This window comes from Pristiophorus japonicus, chromosome 4 (genome assembly GCF_044704955.1).
Source record: "Pristiophorus japonicus isolate sPriJap1 chromosome 4, sPriJap1.hap1, whole genome shotgun sequence".
Taxonomy (NCBI): Eukaryota; Metazoa; Chordata; class Chondrichthyes; family Pristiophoridae; genus Pristiophorus; species Pristiophorus japonicus.
This window is the reverse complement of record NC_091980.1, coordinates 54,941,824-54,960,190: the sequence shown is the minus strand read 5'-3', so window position 1 is coordinate 54,960,190 and position 18,367 is coordinate 54,941,824. Positions and strand designations below refer to the sequence as shown.

General features: G+C 42.1%; 1 protein-coding gene across 3 annotated transcripts in view; it reads left to right on the top strand.

The window, feature by feature from the left end:
• LOC139262053 (S-phase kinase-associated protein 1) overlaps window positions 1–9,729 on the top strand; it is a 33,079-nt gene extending 23,350 nt beyond the window's left edge. For all 3 annotated transcript variants that reach the window (XM_070877212.1, XM_070877211.1, XM_070877213.1), the window contains exons 4-6: window positions 4,460–4,603; window positions 7,756–7,896; window positions 8,505–9,729. In XM_070877212.1, coding sequence (XP_070733313.1) covers window positions 4,460–4,603; window positions 7,756–7,896; window positions 8,505–8,540 — 321 coding nt within the window. In that variant the 3' untranslated portion in view covers window positions 8,541–9,729. The remainder of the gene's footprint in view (window positions 1–4,459; window positions 4,604–7,755; window positions 7,897–8,504) is intronic.
• The last annotated feature ends 8,638 nt before the right edge of the window (window positions 9,730–18,367 follow it).

The following is an 18,367-nucleotide window of genomic DNA, read 5'->3' as shown; positions in this document are numbered from 1 at the left end:
TGAAAACAAATGCAAAGTATTCATCAAGAACTCTCCCAACATCTTCTGCCTCCACACAAAGATTACCCTCATGGTCTCTAATAGGCCCTACCCTTTCTTTAGTTACCCTCTTACTCTTAATATATTTATAGAACATCTTAGGGTTTTCCTTAATTTTACTGGCCAAGAGTTTCTCGTGCTCTCTCCTAGCATTCCTAATATCCTTTTTAATTTTACCTCTTAACTTTCTATATTCCTCTAAAGATTCTATAGTATTTAACCGTTGATATATGACACAAGCGTCCCTTTTTTCTTAATCCTCCCCTGTAAGTCATTAGACATCCAGGGGGCTCTAGAATTATTTTTCCCAACCTTTATCTTTAAGGGCACATGTTTGGCCTGAGCCTTCTGGATCTCCTCCTAAAATACCTCCCACTGTTCCAACACTGATTTACCCACAAGTAGCTGTTTTCAGTCCACCATGGCCAAATCACTCCTTAACTTAGCAAAATTAGCTTTTCCCCAATTCGGAACTTTTATTCCAGGCCTATTCTTGTCCTTATCCATAACCAACTTGAATCTGCCTGAATTATGGTCACTGGCACCCAAGAGCTCTCCCACTTATATCCCTTCAACCTGCCCAGCTTCATTCCCCAAAACTAAATCCAAGACCCCGCCCCCTCTCGTGTTGGTCTTGCTACATATTGACAAAAAAATGTTCTCTTGAATGCATTTCAAGATTTTCGCACCCTCTCCCCTTCACACTAAATTTGTCCCAATCACTATTTGAATAGTTAAAATCCACTACTATTACTACCCTATGGTTTTTGGCCTTCACAGTAATTTACCTACATATTTTCTCTTCTATCTCCCCCCCACTGTTTGGGGGTCTATAATGCATGCCCAGCAGTGTGATCGCCCCTTTTTTATTTTTCAATTCGACCCATATGGCCTCATTTGATGATCTCTCTAACATATCATCCCTCCTCATCACTGGTATTTTCTATTTTCTTTAATCAATACCGTGACCCCCCCCCCCCCTTTTTACCCCCCGCTCGATCTTGTCTAAAAATCCTGTAGCCAGGAATATTGATCTGCCAAACCTGCCCCTCTTTCAGCCATGTTTCTGTAATGGCTATAATGTCATACTCCCAAGTGTCTACCTGTGCTCGTAGCTCATCCGCCTTACTTGCTATACTCTTTGCATTAAAGTATATACCTTTCAGCACAGGAAGACCTCCTTGCTTGCTGCATACTGAACCCTGTTTCCTCTGTCTTACAGATTTGTTTTCTAGATTCTTGCTATCCAATTTCAGCTTTTCTTCCTTCCCTTTTGAATTCGTTCTCAGGTTCCCATCTCCCTGCCAAGTTAGTTTAAACTCTCCCCAACAGCACTAGCAAAACTCCCCGTGAGGATATCGGTCCCGGCGCTGTTGAGGTGCAACCCGTCAGATTTGTACAGGTCCCATCTCCCCTAGAAGCGGTCCTAATGCCTCAAGAATTTAAAGCCCTCCCTCCTATACCAATTTTCCAGCCACGTGTTCATCCTCTGTATCCTTCTATTCATTAGCACTCATTAGCACGTGGCACCGGTAGTAACGTGGAGATTACTACCTTTTGAGGTCCTACCCTTTAATTTTCTTCCTTGCTCCCTGAATTCTTCCTGTAGGACCTCATCCTTTGCCTATGTCGTTGGTCCCGCTATGGACTACGACCTCTAGTTGTTTTCCCTCCCCCCTCTCTTTCCCCCCCCCCCCCCCCCCCGGTCTGCTCTGTGACATCCTTGACCCTGGCACCCGGGAGGCATAAAATCATTCAGGAGTCACGTCTACGGCCACAGAAACGCCGGTCTGTTCCCCTAACTATAGAATCCCCTATCACTAGAGCTCTTTTGTTCTTTGTCCCTCTGCACTGTGTAACTGAGCCACCCGTGGTGCCTTGGAATTGGCTCTGGCTGCACTCCCCAGAGGCACCATCGTCCTTACTGACACTCGGAAGTGAATATTGGTTTGAAAGCAAGATGGACTCACGGGGGGGACTACGCTACCTGCCTAGCATACTTACTACATCTGGTGGTCACCCACTTCTCCTCTACCTGCACGCCTTTAAGCTGCGGGGTGACCACTTCCTGAAACGTGCTATTCACATAGTTCTCAGCCTCACGGATGAACCTTATTGACTCCAACCGCTGCTCCAGCTCCGAAACGCGGAGCTCAAGCAGTTGAGGCTGGAGCCAGCTCCTGCACACATGGTTGTCTGGGCTGCATGAAGCGTCCAGGACTTTCCACATGCCGCAGGATGTGCACTCCATGGGACTGAGCTGCACTGCCATAGTTAGCCTTATCTAGTTTAAAATCTACTTAAAAAGAAATAGAGAAAGGAGAGCTACTTACCAACTCACCTCACCGACCTCCGAGACCTCCCACCTCCCGATCTCTGGAGTCCCGACTTGCCGACCTCACAGGGCCTACATATTTGCCGACTTCAGGGCTTTACCGACTCGTCGACCTCAGGGCTTTACCGACTCGTTGACCTCGGCCTTACCAACTTGCCGACCTCCCGACTCACCGACCTCTGGGTGTTACCGACTCGCTGACCTCAGGGCCTTACTGACTCGCCAACCTCCCGACTCACCGACCTCGCCATACCGATTCGCCGACCTCCCAGCTCGCCGACCTCAGGGCCTTACCGACTCGCTAACCTCAGGGCCTTACCGACCTCCCGACTCGCCGACCTGAGGGCCTTACCGACTTGTCGACCTCCCAACTCACCGACCTCCCGACTCGTCAGAATTGAAATCCTCACCGACCTTCGAGCCTTCTGCTCCTCAGACCTCTCTGAGCGCTCGACCTCTCGGATTTGTCTTGGCTCAGTTAATAGTGCTCTTACCTCTGAGTTAGAAGGTTGTGGGTTGATGCAACGCTCCAGGTTATTTTAATGCAGTATTGAGGGAGCACTGTACAGGTTGGACCTCCCTTATCTGGCACCACCCCTCCTTCGGCATGATTCTGGCGGCCGGGGCGCATGCACAGAATGCGGCCGACTTTGGGGCCCACCGACACGCGGCCCGCCCGGTGCACCGACCTCCTCTTTTCCTTCCCCATCCCCGACCTCCCTTTATCCGGCAAAATCCCTTATTCAGCACAAGCCAGGTCCCGAGTATGCCGGATAAGGGAGGCTCAACCAGTATTGTCAAAGGTGCCATCTTTCGGATGAGGTGCTAAATCTATCAGCTAGATGTAAGCAATCCCATGGCTCTATTCAAACTATAGGCAGTTCTTCTGTGTCCTGGAAAACATTCCTACCTGACCCAAAACCAGATTAACTTCACAGTTTGCTATGTACAAATTAGCTCCCACATTTACTGACCCAACAATAACTGTACTTAAATAATAATTGAATGTAAAGTGCTTCAGGACAAACTGAAGACGAGATGCATTTCAACAAGCCGTTGGTTTTCAAACTGGTCCTCAGCGGATCTTAGAAGGTTTATTCTATCATCATATTTTTGTCCATCTGTTGCTATGCATAACATACCTCACATACCTCACATAATATCTTGAGAATTATGCATTCTGTTTTTTTTGTATTTTTCTACATTTGTTGACTAATTAGCATGTTATTTCTCTTGCTGTATACTAATAAATATTTTCTGCAATGATAGCACTGATTTCCTTTGGTCAGCTGATACTGTCTTTGACAAATTAGGGCATGGATTTTCATCTGATTATGCCAATATTTGTGAGAACCTGAGAGTGTTTCAATATTTGCACGGAATCCCCCATACAGAAAAAATTGAAACAATTTTTATTATTTTAAGCAAAATATTAGTGATTATGCTGTTTTTACAGGACCAGTAATTCCATGATTTGATATTAAATTCCCATTGGTAATGGATTGAGCAACCTATGGGAGACTGGTGCAGTGTATTAGAATCTACACTTTCACACCTGGGATTTGGATTTGAATCCAGTCCTGGCCGATGGTGAAAGTCTCCTTTCGCTACTGACAATAAAGGCCCGTGTGAAATACACTAGTTCCTATTGATCAGAGGTCCACAGCACAATGTAGCAATAAAGTGACATTCACACTCAGAAGATATATAGGATGACTGGTATGGGAAGTCTGGGGTTCTTTTCTGAGATTGGGGTTGAGCATGATAAAGGGAGCTTCTAACTCTGCTATCGGTGACCTGGGAATGTGTACAATGACAATAGGTACTTTAAAATGGAAAAGTGTTCAATTCCCTAGCACAAACCACCCTTAGTAAATTAGCACAAAATTCACCAAAAAAGTTTTGGAAAGAATAAAATGAGTAAACTATGAACTAAGCTGCATGCTATAACAGCACATTGTGATATGTGGTGAAGTATAACTAAGACGTTCAAGCTTTTATGTCACTCTCTTTTTTTCATAATTTTTTCAAGTTCCAATTATTTCTCTCCTTCATCTACACATATATGTCCACTGTTGCTTCTAGGTGATTCAGTGGTGCACTCACCACAAGGATGATCCTCCTCCTCCTGAGGATGATGAGAACAAGGAAAAAAGAACAGATGACATCCCAGTATGGGATCAGGAGTTCCTCAAAGTAGACCAAGGAACACTATTTGAGCTAATTCTGGTCAGTAATTTTTCAGAAACATATTAATAAAAACTGGACATATGGGATGGGCTGGAGATCTGCCGCTGAGCCTCTGATTCCACTCTTTAGCCAGCTGCTGGTGGTGGGGTTATTTTCTTGGCTTCTGTTCATACTCATTCCATACAGTATGAGCACGATCAGGAACTCGCCATGGTGATCGCCATGAATCATGGTTCCAGAGGTCACCCACTCTCTGGCACAGCCCTTGAGCTGCCCTTACAAACTGTATAATTCTAAAAATTCCTTTGGTGATAAAACTGTACTTGGAATTCATCCTGGGTTGGTGCTGTTTCACCCTGGTATTTTTTGAGCTATTGCCAAACAGCCCTGATTTACAGAAGGCCTGATACACTGGTGTGTCAGTGTGCTCCATCCATAAATGGGATTTGAGTTTGAATGTGGACGTTCTGATCTCGGCTGGTAATGCAGCAGAGCATTCCCACAAGATAACAAAGCTGACCGCCAGCTTTTGCAGGCTACTTTCATTTGACCCCTTTTTCACCTAGCTTTTGTGACCCTTCCTAATTTCTCCTGCTTTTGTGACGTGTCTCAGGATGTTTTGCTACATTAAAGGTGCTATATAAGTGTAAGTTGTTGAGTACTTATCTCATCTAGGATAATACAATTGTCCTCACCATCCTTTCCAAGCTCAGAAGTGAATGTACGTGGATGTGTGATGAGAGGGGGATTAGGCTTCATATGATGTGCTGCATGATCTGCAGCTTGCTGACAATTACTGCCTAGGTTCACAAATGAATGATTGCTTCGGCTCATTTACTGGAGGGCTGCTGGCACCAATGGAACTGCATTCTATTAAAGAGTCAATGCCTAGGGACGAGACGAGGAGAAAATTAAAAAAGTAAGATAGCTGATAAAGTTAAAAGATCTATAAATATTGTTCAGATCTTAATATGTTATCGTACTGCAGGTGTTAATAGATTATTTTTTTCCCTATCTGTCAAGGATATGTAGGAATAATTGGAATTGGATAAAAGATACTCGTACTGTCTTGGCAACTAGCCTAAACATGCTCATGCAGCGAAGTTTCCTAGTAGACAGCTGCATTCAGAACTGATTATGCTTCAGAATTCATGATGAGATGGATGTAGCTTTTTATAAATGCATAGATACTGGAATACTTGGCACCCAACAACCACATTGCTTTGACCTTTGGGTCAGAAGATTGTGGGTTTAGACACCATTCCAGGATTTGAGCACATATAAAGTCATATAGACTGACAATCCAGTGCAGTACTGAAGGAGCAATCTATTGTCAGAGGTGCTGTCCTTTGGATGAGATGTTAAGCAGAGGCTTTGTGTGTCCCAGTGGACATCAAACGATCCTATGAGGCTATTTGAAGTGGAGGAGGGAGTTCTGGTGTCCTGACCAACATTTCTCTCTCAATGAACACCACTAAAAATAGATTAACTGGTCATTCACCTCATTGCTATTTGTGATATCTTGCTCTGTGCAAAATGACTGCCATTTTCCCATCTTGACAAACTTTGTACTTCGAAGTAATTTGTTGTGTGTACATTGCTTTGAGATGTCTGAGAGGTGTGAAAAGTTACTAACAGAAATGATTTGTTTATTTTCACTCCCATATAGTATGGATTACAGAGAGGAAACTTTTCTTTTGTGCCAAAACAATCTTCCTTAACCTCAATCTCAGAAGAACCTAACTCCTACTGCGACAATATGATCTTTTCATTTTCTAACCTTGCTGCTTTTGTAGCCTCTAAGTGAAACTGCCAAATATTAGACTGAATTAAAGGCAGTTTTATGTTGTGCACTTTACATGCTAGGCACTGGGTAGATTTTGCCCAAATTCACTTAATTTGGAGTTGCCAAACGGAAATTTTGTTCCTTTTCATGTTAGCTGGATTTAAACCAAGGTGCACCAGAGATGACTGAATGTTGTCATCCTATCCATTACCTTCAGCCCTAAGTATTCTGAATTTACTAAATGTAGTTTTATTCACAGTATTTGCTAGGTTTTCATGGCTACTATCCTATTAAACCTGCTTGGTTGCTTTAAGTTTGCCAAGCTTCACTTTAGTTTGACTAGTTTCGTAGAGAAAGAAAGTCCCTTCACATGTCTGTCTAATACAGTCGAGGAACATTCACTATGCATGCTCACAGTAATTTAGAATATTTTTAAATTGGCTTGGTCGGCACTTGAATTCTAGCCATGATGAGTAAGATTGTTTAAAATACTGATCAGGTGACAAATTCACAGGCTTCTGTCAATGGCACTCTAAATTAGATGCTAGTCCCACAAGCAATTTGGGATGCCTTGGTCAGCTTTGGTGTCATCCTTCACCCTTTCTTCCCCTCAGGACTGTATTTACATTTGGTATCTCTTGCCTGCTGAGTTCAGTCCTACCACTGTGTGGCACATCTCACTGACACATCTGTTTCTTGTGCCATTGGGACACGGTGCGTTTGTGTTTTTTGAAGTTGCTAATACTGTAACCAGATTAAATTAAAAGTGAGGAAAAGATCAAGTTTAGTCATTAACAAGTGGTGTGGCATATAAAGCAGGATGAAAGTGTTGGTTCTTCTTAGACCCCTTCAAATAAGTCCAAATATAATTAACTGCCACAATAAAGGCACACAACCTCTGTACTGGGATGATAGCAAAGACATATTAAGCAACAATAGAAGTCTTGTCAAATTTTTAATTTATTAGTTAACTTACCAATTTATAATATGGCCCAAAAGTGGAAAGTTTATTTACCTGAATTGCCATTTAAATGTTATTTGGGGATGGGGGGAATCTTTTGTTTTGTACTTTTAAGCTACTAGTTGGCTTTATATATGTATTATTAAAAAATCTCTTCAAAATCACAATTACTTCGTATGGACAATCACTGATCAGCAGTCCAAAATAGTAGCTGCACCAAAGAGAGAATGTTGTACAAATTGTCCTGCCGCAAGACTATCTTGGGCAAAATGTTTTAAAGGAACCCTAAGCAATCCTGTAAATGTTCAGAAATCTTCACCTAAAATTCTATTTTAGAATACTTTCAAGGTGTAACATTGTTTTAGTTTAGTTTGTCTCTCTACTTGGTGATGGGGTGGAAGGAAAGCTGCACAGTTGAGACCTGAATATTTGTTTTTTATTTAGGCTGCAAACTATTTGGATATCAAAGGTCTACTTGATGTGACGTGCAAAACAGTAGCAAATATGATCAAAGGTAAAACTCCAGAAGAAATTCGGAAGACTTTTAACATCAAAAATGATTTTACTGAGGAAGAGGAAGCACAGGTAATACCACTTTTATTTGTAATTCATGAATATTGAAAGCACTTAATTCGCTTAGATTTTCAGATTTGGAAATGAATAGCAGATGCTTGTTGTCCTAAACTAAATCGAAGAGCCCACCTGAAACATTGAGTAGCTGAACTCTTTTTATTCTCTCTCGAAGTAAAATGCCTTGTTTATGCGGGCTGGCTTAAATTTAAACAGAATATGCCCATAGTGGGCAAAGAAATGAACTGGAAATGTAAAAATATGCTCATCAGTGCAATTAAATTATTCTTTTGCTCAGTATTAAGCTTATTTTGCTACAGTTATTAGAAATAAACCTCTTGCTAATTTTATTTTGTAGTGTGACATGATCTCTTCCCCTTAAATCATAGATTATTGAATCGGGGAGGGGACAGCGTAATAGTAATTGTCCATTTCATTGTCATGAAACTTGTTTAGTTACAATAATTCCATTTTGCTGTAGTCATTGCTCATTTGTCCATTTCCTGATGAGGTTAGAAGGAATTACTGGATACCAAGGCACAGTGACAAGTAATTTTGGCACAATTCGGAATTCCATTTCTTTGGGTGCATCCTTTTCACCGAGTTACTCTTTTTTTTTTCAGGTACGCAAAGAGAATCAGTGGTGTGAAGAAAAGTGAAGATCCCTGTGCTCGACAATAATTCTCAACACGCAGAATTTTTTCCAAATGCTGTTGCACTGCACTGTTTTGTAAATGTTTAATATTTGGAAAATGCAACAAAAGGAAAAAAACACATTTAGCATATTTAATTGCATGAAGTTTCTTTACTTGTTCAGAGCAGTATGTTCTAGCCATTATCTTGTTGCTGTATAGGATTGGAAGTGATATCCAGTTTTGCACCACACGATCCATTATAGGAGACTGACTTCAAGAGGATTAGAATGCATATGTGTTACTAAAATCTAAATCGTGTGGGCTAGACAAAAATCCTTTAATACCGTGGGTATGTCTGATTTTCATATAATCTAATCTAGAAGGCAAATTAAGACAGCAGGGTATGCAGTGAGGGGGTTTTGTTCAGTAATTAATGACAGCAAGCTCAATCTGTTTAAATGATTGAAACTAGCATTTAGTTCTTTATTATACTGAGAAAAGCTGTAAAATAATTGAAAAAGATTTACAGTATGAAGAATATGGTCAGCATATCCATGCTATATATTTTTTAATTAATTGAGAGAAGAATATTTTTTTCCTTTTTGTGTCCTGATTTTTGATTTAAGATTGTAACCTCCAATTCTGTTCTCACTGAACTGTTTAGCAACCCCTTTTATGGGTTCAAGTCCAGAACACATACTTTGCATTCTCGCCAGGATTGTGACATGCCTTTATATCAAAGGATCACTGTGAATCCATTTCCTAATGTGGTATTTGTTTTATAATTTCTGAACTTTAAGAGTACAACTCTTCTTCTGATTAAAGTATGTTTCATTTTCTTTTCCACTGGCTTTCCCTCCCCCATTGTATTATCCTGTCATTGCCTTGGATGTCTGTAATAATCGGAAGTATTGTATGTGTGTTTATTTAATTGACCTATGATGCTACTGAAAAAACCGTAGTAGGATCCCTAATGCAGCTTGTCTTCATCAAATACAGATGCATTATGATAAAGCCCAATACAACAGACTGAATAAATGCTACAACTTTCATAGGCTGTTTTAGTAATTTTGGATTTGTTAACATCTTACTTTCCTGTATAATGTGCATGACTGCAAGTACAAATCTTTAAAATACTCAGCTTCTCTGTGTGTAATTATTGTATGATTTCTGTGTCATCTGGTTGTCTAATAAAATGGGTCTATAAATGAAATTCATAATCCATGTTTTACATGATTTTCATTGTCATCCATCAGAATTTTCAAAAATGAGATGTTGATGGGATGAAGCTATTACTAAAGTCATTTCAGAGGAAGCTTGCAGTTTTTAATCAAATTGTATGATTGAAGTACGAGTAGAGACACAAAAATATAAACAATTTGATCAAAACCAATTGAAAACTAGGATAGTGTGTTTCTTGGAGATTGCTGTTCCTTGATGGTAGTTACCAGGAATGGTAGCATCGTGGTAACATCACTGGACTAGTAATCCAGAGACCTGGATTAATAATCCATAGACATGGGATCAGATCACACCATGGCAGCTGTGGAATTTAAATTCAGTTAATTAAATAAATCTGGAATAAAAAGCTAGTATCGGTAACGGTGACCATGAAACTACCAGATTGTCGTAATAACCCAACTGGTTCACTAATGTCCTTTAGGGAAGGCAATCTGCCGTCCTTATCCGGTCTGGCCTATATGTGATTCCAGACCCAATGTGGTTGACTCTTAAGAACATAAGAACATAACATAAGAATTAGGAACAGGAGTAGGCCATCTAGCTCCTTGAGCCTGCTCCGCCATTCAACAGGATCATGGCTGATCTTGCCATGGACTCAGCTCCACTTACCTGCCCGCTCCCCGTAACCCTTAATTTACTTATTGGTTAAAAATCTATCTATCTGTGATTTGAATACATTCAATGAGCTAGTCTCAACTGCTTCCTTGGACAGAGAATTCCACAGATTCACAACCCTCTGGGAAAAGAAATTCCTTCTCAACTCTGTTTTAAATTGGCTCCCCCGTATTTTGAGGTTGTGCCCCCTAGTTCTAGTCTCCCCGACCAGTGGAAACAACCTCTCTGCCTCTATCTTGTCTATCCCTTTCATGATTTTAAATGTTTCTATAAGATCACCCCTCATCCTTCTGAACTCCAACGAGTAAAGACCCAGTCTACTCAATCTATCATCATAAGGTAACCCCCTCATCTCCGGAATCAGCTGAGTGAATCGTCTCTGTACCCCCTCCAAAGCTAGTATATCCTTCCTGAAGTAAGGTGACCAAAACTGCACGCAGTACTCCAGGTGCGGCCTCACCAATACCCTATACAGTTGCAGCAGGACCTCCCTGCTTTTGTACTCCATCCCTCTCGCAATGAAGGCCATCATTCCATTCGCCTTCCTGATTACCTGCAAACTAACTTTTTGGGATTCATGCACTAGGACCCCCAGGTCCCTCTGCACCGCAGCATGTTGTAATTTCTCCCCATTCAAATAATATTCCCTTTTACTGTTTTTTTTTCCAAGGTGGATGACCTCACACTTTCCGACATTGTATTCCATCTGCCAAACCTTAGCCCATTCGCTTAACCTAACTAAATCTCTTTGCAGCCTCTCTGTGTCCTCCACACAACCCGCTTTCCCACTAATCTTTGTGTCATCTGCAAATTTTGTTATACTACACTCTGTCCCCTCTTCCAGGTCATCTATGTATATTGTAAACAGTTGTGGTCCCAGCACCAATTCCTGTGGCACACCACTAACCACCGATTTCCAACCCGAAAAGGACCCATTTATCCCGACTCTGCTTTTTGTTAGCCAGCCAATTCTCTATCCATGCTAATACATTTCCTCTGACTCCGCGTACCTTTATCTTCTGCAGTAACCTTTTGTGTGGCACCTTATCGAATGCCTTTTGGAAATCTAAATACACCACATCCATCGGTACACCTCTATTCACCATGCTCGTTATATCCTCAAAGAATTCCAGTAAATTAGTAAAACATGATTTCCCCTTCATGAATCCATGTTGCGTCTGCTTGATTGCACTATTCCTATCTAGATGTCCCGCTTTTCTTTCTTAATGATAGCTTCAAGCTATCATTTTCCCCACTACAGATATTAAACTAACTGGCCTATAGTTACCTGGCTTTTGTCTGCCCCCTTTTTAAACAGGCGTTACATTAGCTGCTTTCCAATCCGCTGGTACCTCCCAAGAGTCCAGAGAATTTTGGTAGATTATAACGAATGCATCTGCTATAACTTCCGCCATCTTTTTTAATACCCTGGGATGCATTTCATCAGGACCAGGGGACTTGTCTACCTTGAGTCCCATTAGCCTGTCCAGCACTACCTCCCTAGTGATAGTGATTGTCTCAAGGTCCTCCCTTCCCACATTCCTGTGACCAGCAATTTTTGCCATGGTTTTTGTGTCTTCCACTGTGAAGACTGAAGCAAAATAATTGTTTAAAGTCTCAGCCATTTCCACATTTCCCATTATTAAATCCCCCTTCTCATCTTCGAAGGGACCAACATTTACTTTAGTCACTCTTTTCCGTTTTATATATCTGTTTTTATGTTTTGCGCAAGTTTACTTTTGTAATCTATCTTTCCTTTATTGCTTTCTTAGTCATTCTTTGCTGTCGTTTAAAATTTTCCCAATCTTCTAGTTTCCCACTAACCTTGGCCACCTTATACGCATTGGTTTTTAATTTGATACTTTCCTTTATTTCCTTGGTTATCCACGGCTGGTTATCCCTTCTCTTACCGCCCTTCTTTTTCACTGGAATATATTTTTGTTGAGCACTATGAAAGAGCTCCTTAAAAGTCCTCAACTGTTCTTCAATTGTGCCACCGTTTAGTCTGTGTTTCCAGTCTACTTTAGCCAACTCTGCCTTCATCCCACTGTAGTCCCCTTTGTTTCAGCATAGTATGCTCGCTTGAGACACTACTTCCTCACCCTCAATCTGTATTACAAATTCAACCATACTGTGATCACTCATTCCGAGAGGATCTTTTACTGGGAGATCGTTTATTATTCCTGTCTCATTACACAGAACCAGATCTAAGATCGCTTGCTTCCTTGTAGGTTCGGTAACATACTGTTCTGAGAAACAATCCCGTATGCATTCTATGAATTCCTCAAGGTTACCCTATGTGATTTGATTTGACCAATCGATATGTAGGTTAAAATCCCCCATGATTACTGCTGTTCCTTTTTCACATGCCTCCATTATTCCCTTGATTATTGCCCGCCCCACCGTGAAGTTATTATTTGGGGGCCTATCAACTACGCCCACCAGTGACTTCTTCCCCTTACTATCTCTAATCTCCACCCACAATGATTCAACATTGCCCTCTGAAATGGCCTAGCAAGCCACTCAGTTGTGCACAACTGCTACGAAAAACAATACTACCTGTAGGCGATGCATCTGTCTGAGTATTGGTAGCAGCGATCACCGCACACTCATTGTGGAGATAAAGTCCCATCTTCACACTGAGGACACCATCCATCGTATTATGTGGCACTACCACTGTGCTAAATGGGATAGATTCAGAACAGATCTAGCAGCTCAAAACTGGGCAACCATGAGGCACTGTGGCCTGGCATATCCCTCTACCATTACCATCAAGTTAGGGGACCAATCCTGGTTCAATGAAGAGTGTAAAAGAGCATGCCAGGAGCAGCACCATTATGTGCCAACCTGGGGAAGCTGCAACACAGGACTACGTGCATGCTAAAAAGAGGAAGCAGCATGCTATAAACAAGGCTAAGCGATCCCACAACCAATGGATCAGATTAAAGCTCTGTAGTCCTGCCACATCCAGTCGTGAATGGTGGTGGACCATTAAACAACTAACGGGAGGAGAAGGCTCCATGAATATCCCCATCCTCAATGATAGCGGAGCCCAGCATGTAAGTGCAAAATACAATGCTGAAGCATTTACAACCATCTTCAGCTGAGTGGATGATCCATATCGACCTCCTCCTGAGGTCCCCACCATCAAAGAAGCCAGTCTTTAACCAATTCGATTCACTCCATGTGATATCAAGAGACAGCTGAGCATACTAGATGCAGCAAAGGCTATGGGCCCTACAACATCTCGGCTGTCGTGCTGAAGACTTGTGCTTCAGAACTAGCCACGCCTCTAGCTAAGCTGTTCCAGTATAGCTACAACATGCACAGAGTGCTGAATCCCCGACCTGTGAGGGAGCACCACCTCCGGCACCGAGCAGATTAAAGCAGCGAGCAGCAGCCACTGCCGGGAGCAGCTAAGAGAGGGCGACAAAGGCAAAGAGGGCGACTACATTCTATGTCACAGGAAAGCAAGGAAGTGATTGGTTGGTGAGTTTTTCTCTCTTGGGCATTGCTTTAAATTAAGGGCTGGGATTAAAAACTAAACCGAATTAATTAAATACATTATAGATGGCAGGGCAAGTGATGTGTTACTGCTCCAACATATGGAAGTTGGTGGACATCATCTGCAGCAAGTGTCTGCAGTTCGAGGAACTTCGGCTCCGCGTTGACGAGCTGGAGTCCGAGCTGCGGACACTGCGACACATCAGGGAGGGGGAGAGTTACCTGGACGCTGCGTTCCAAAAGGCAGTCACACCCCTTAGATTAATTAATTCAAATTTGATTCATGGTCAGGGACAGGAGGGTGTGACTACGAGTGAGGCAGGTATGGGGACCCAGGAATTGGCATTGGAGGAGCCTCAGCCCTTGCAATTGTCTAACAGGTACGAGATTCTTGCTCCCTGTGTAGACGAGAGCAAGGACTGCAGGGAGGATGAGCAAACTAACCAAAGCACCATGGTGCAGGAGGCCATTCAAGTGGGGGGAGTAAAAAGATATGTTGTAGTGGTAGGAGACAATATAATTAGGGGATAGAGTTAGGATTCTCTGCAGCCGAGAGCGTGAGTCCCAAAGGTTGTGTTGCCTGCCTGGTGCCAGGGTTAAGAGCCGCAGAGGAACCTGGAGTGGGAGGGGGAAGTTCTGCTTTTCATGGTTCACGTGGGTAACAACGACATAGATAGGACAAAGAAAGAAGTTCTGCTGAGGGAGTATGAGCAGCTAGGGGCCAAATTAAAAAGCAGAACCACAAAGGTAATAATCTCTGGATTACTACCTGAGTCACGGTGCACATTTGCAGAGTTAATAAGATTAGAGAGTTAAACACGTGGCTCAAAGACTGGTGTGGGAAAAATGGGTTTTGGTTCGTATGGCACTGGCATCAGTACTGGGGTAAGAGGGAGCTGTTCTGTTGGGACGGGCTTCACTTGAACCGTGCTGGGACTAGTGTCCTGGAGAATCAAATAACTAGGGCTGCAGAGAGGGCTTTAAACTAATTAATGGGGGGGGAGGCTTCAGGTGAGTGAAAATTTAAAAATCAAAGAGCAAAGAGAGGCAATAGAGCAGGGTAGCACTGAGGGAAATGATAACCAGAGCGTGACAGGAAGGGACAGAATGTATAAACATAAAATTGTATCGGAAAGTGGGGTCAAAGCAGGGAAAAATGATTTTAAAAAGTCAAAATTAAAAGCTCTTTATCTGAATGCACACAGCATTCGTAACAAACTAGATGAGTTGACGGCTCAAATAGATATAAACGGGTATGAACTGATAGCCATTACAGAGATGTGGTTGCAAGGTGACCAAGGCTGGAGACTAAATATTCAGGGGTGTTTGACAATTTGGAAGGATAGACAGAAAGGAAAAGGAGGTGGAGTAGCTCTGTTAATAAATGATGAGCTCAGTCCAGTAGTGAGAAATTATATTGGCTCAGAAGATCAAGATGCAGGATCAGTTTGGGTGGAGATAAGGAATAATGGGAAGAAGTCACTGGTGGGCAAAGCCTATAGGCCCCCTGACAGTAGCTATACTGTTGGACGGAGTATAACTCAAGAAATAATGGATGCTTGTAAAAAAGGAATGGCAATAATCTTCATATTGATTGGACAAATCAAATTAGCCAAGGTAGCCTTGAGGAAGAGTTCATAGAGTGTATCCGGGAAAGTTTCCTTGAACAGTACGTCTCGGAACCAACCAGGGAGCCGGCTATCTTAGATCTGCTACTGTGTAATGAGACAGGATTAATAAGTGATCTCCTGGTAAAGGATCCTCTATGAAAGAATTATCGTAGCATGGTTGAATTTCAAATTCAGTTGGAGGGTGAGAAAGTTGGATCTCAAGCCAGTGTCCTAAGCTTAAATAAAGGAGACTACAAAGGTATGAAGGCAGAGTTGGCTAAAGTGGACTGGGAAAATAGATTAAAGTGTATGAAGGTTGATGAGCAGTGGCAGACATTTAAGGAGATATTTCATAACTCGCAACAAAATTATATTCCAGTGCGAAGGAAAGACTTTAAGAGAAGAGATAACCATCCGTGGCTAACTAAGGAAATAAAGGATGATATCAAATTGAAAACAAGGGCATACACAGTGGCCAAGATTAGTGGGAGGGCAGAGGATTGGGAAACTTTTAAAAACCAGCAAAGAATGACTAAAAAAATTATAAAGAGAGGGAAGCTAGATTATGAAAGTAAACTAGCAAGAAATATAAAAACAAATAGTAAGAGTTTCTACAGGTATATAAAAAGGAAGAGAGTGGCTAAAGTAAATGTTGGTCCCTTAGAGGATGACACTGGGGAATTAATAACGGGAACAAGGAAATGGTAGAGACTTTGAACAACTATTTAGTATCGGTCTTCACAGTAGAAGACACTAAAAACATCCCAATAATGGATAATCAAGGGGCTATAGGGAGGGAGGAATTTAAAACAATCACTGTCACTAAAGAAGAAGTACTTGGTAAAATAATGGAACTAAAGATGGACAAGTCCCCAGGACCTGATGGGCTGCACCCTAGGGTCTTAAAAGAAGTGGCTGCAGAGATAGTGGATACATTGGTTGTAATCTAGCAAAATTCCCTGGATCCTGGGGAGGTCCCAGCGGATTGGAAAACCGCAAATGTAACGCCCCTATTTAAAAAGGAGGCAGACAGAAAGCAGGAAACTATAGACCAGTTAGCCTAACATCTGTTGGAAATTGCTGGTGTCCATTACTAAGAAAGCAATAGCAGGACATTTGGAAAAGCATTATTTAGTCAAGCAGAGTTTTATGAAAGGGAAATTATGTTTGATAAATTTGCTGGAGTTCTTTGAGGATGTAACGAGCAGGGTGGATAAGGAGAAATGAGTGGATGTGGTGTATTTGGATTTCTAGAAGGCATTTGATAAGGTGCCACATAAAAGGTTACTGCACAAGATGAAAGTTCATGGGGTTGGGGTAATATATTAGCATGGATAGAGGATTGGCTAACTAATAGAAAACAGATAGTCGGGATAAATGGGTCATTTACCGGTTGGCAAACAGTAACTAATGGGATCGGTGCTGGGGCCTCAGCAATTTACAATCTATGTTAATGATTTGGATGAAGGGACCGAGTGTAACGTAGCCAAGTTTGCTGATGATACAAAGATGGGTGGGAAAGCAAGTTGTGAGGAGGACAGAAAAAATCTGCAAAAGGATATAGACAGGCTAAGTGAGTGGCAAACATTTGGCAGATGGAGTATAATGTGAGAAAGTGTGAGGTTTCTCCACTTTGGCAGAAAAAATAAAAAAGCAAATTATTATTTAAATGGGAACAATTACAAAATGCTGTAGTACAGAAGGACCTGGGGGTCCTTGTGCACGAAACACAAAAAGTTAGTATGCAAATACAGCAAGTAATCAGGAAGGCAAATGGAATGTTGACCTTTAGTGCAAGGGGGATGGAGTATAAAAGCAGAGAAGTCCTGTTACAACTGTACAGGATATTGGTGAGGCCACATCTAGAGTACCGCATATAGTTTTGGCCTCCTTATTTAAGGAAGGATATACTTGCATTGGAGGCAGTTCAGAGAAGGTTCACTAGGTTGATTCCTGAGATGAAGGGGTGGACTTATGAAGAAAGGTTCAGCAGGTTGGGCCTGTACTCATTGGAGTTCAGAAGAATGAGAGGTGATCTTATTGAGACATATAAGATAATGAGGGGGCTCGGCAAGGTAGATGCAGAGAGAATGTTTCCACTCATGGGGGAGTCTAGAACTAGGGGCATTGTTTTAGAATAAGGGGTCGCCCATTTAAAACTGAGATGAGGGGGAATTTCTTCTCTCAGAGTGCTGTAAATCTGTGGAATTGTCTGCCCCAGAGAGCTGTGAAGGCTGGGTCATTGAATATGTTTAAGGCGGAGATAGACAGATTTTTGAGCGATAAGGGAATAAAGGGTTATGGGGAGCGAGCAGGGAAGTGGAGCTGAGTCCATGATCAGATCAGCCATGATCTTATTGAATGGCGGAGCAGGCTCGAGGGGCCAATCGGCCTACTCCTGCTCCTATTTCTTATGTTCTATGTTCTTATCTCTCCAACAATGTGAAAAATTGCCCAGGTATGTCCTGTCCACAAAAAGTGGGACAAATCCAATCTGGCCAATTACCGCCCCATCAGTCTACTCTCAATCATCGGTAAAGTGATGGAAGGTGTCGTCAACAGTGCTGTCAAGCGGCACTTACTCACCAATAAAATGTTCACTGATGCCCAGTTTGGGTTGTGCCAAGACCACTTGGCTCCAGATCTCATTACAGCCTTGGTCCAAACATGGACAAAAGAGCTATATTCCAGAGGAAAAGTGAGAGTGGCTGCTGTTGACATCAAGGCAGCATTTGACTGATGTAATATCTGTAAGCTTGTAATGCTTGTAGCGCCACACTGTGGATGTGGACGTATTGTGTACTGCAACTGTATAGTTAATCATTAAACAGAGCAGGCACGTTCCGGAGAGTTTCGAGAGAACAGCCTGCCATGTTAGGA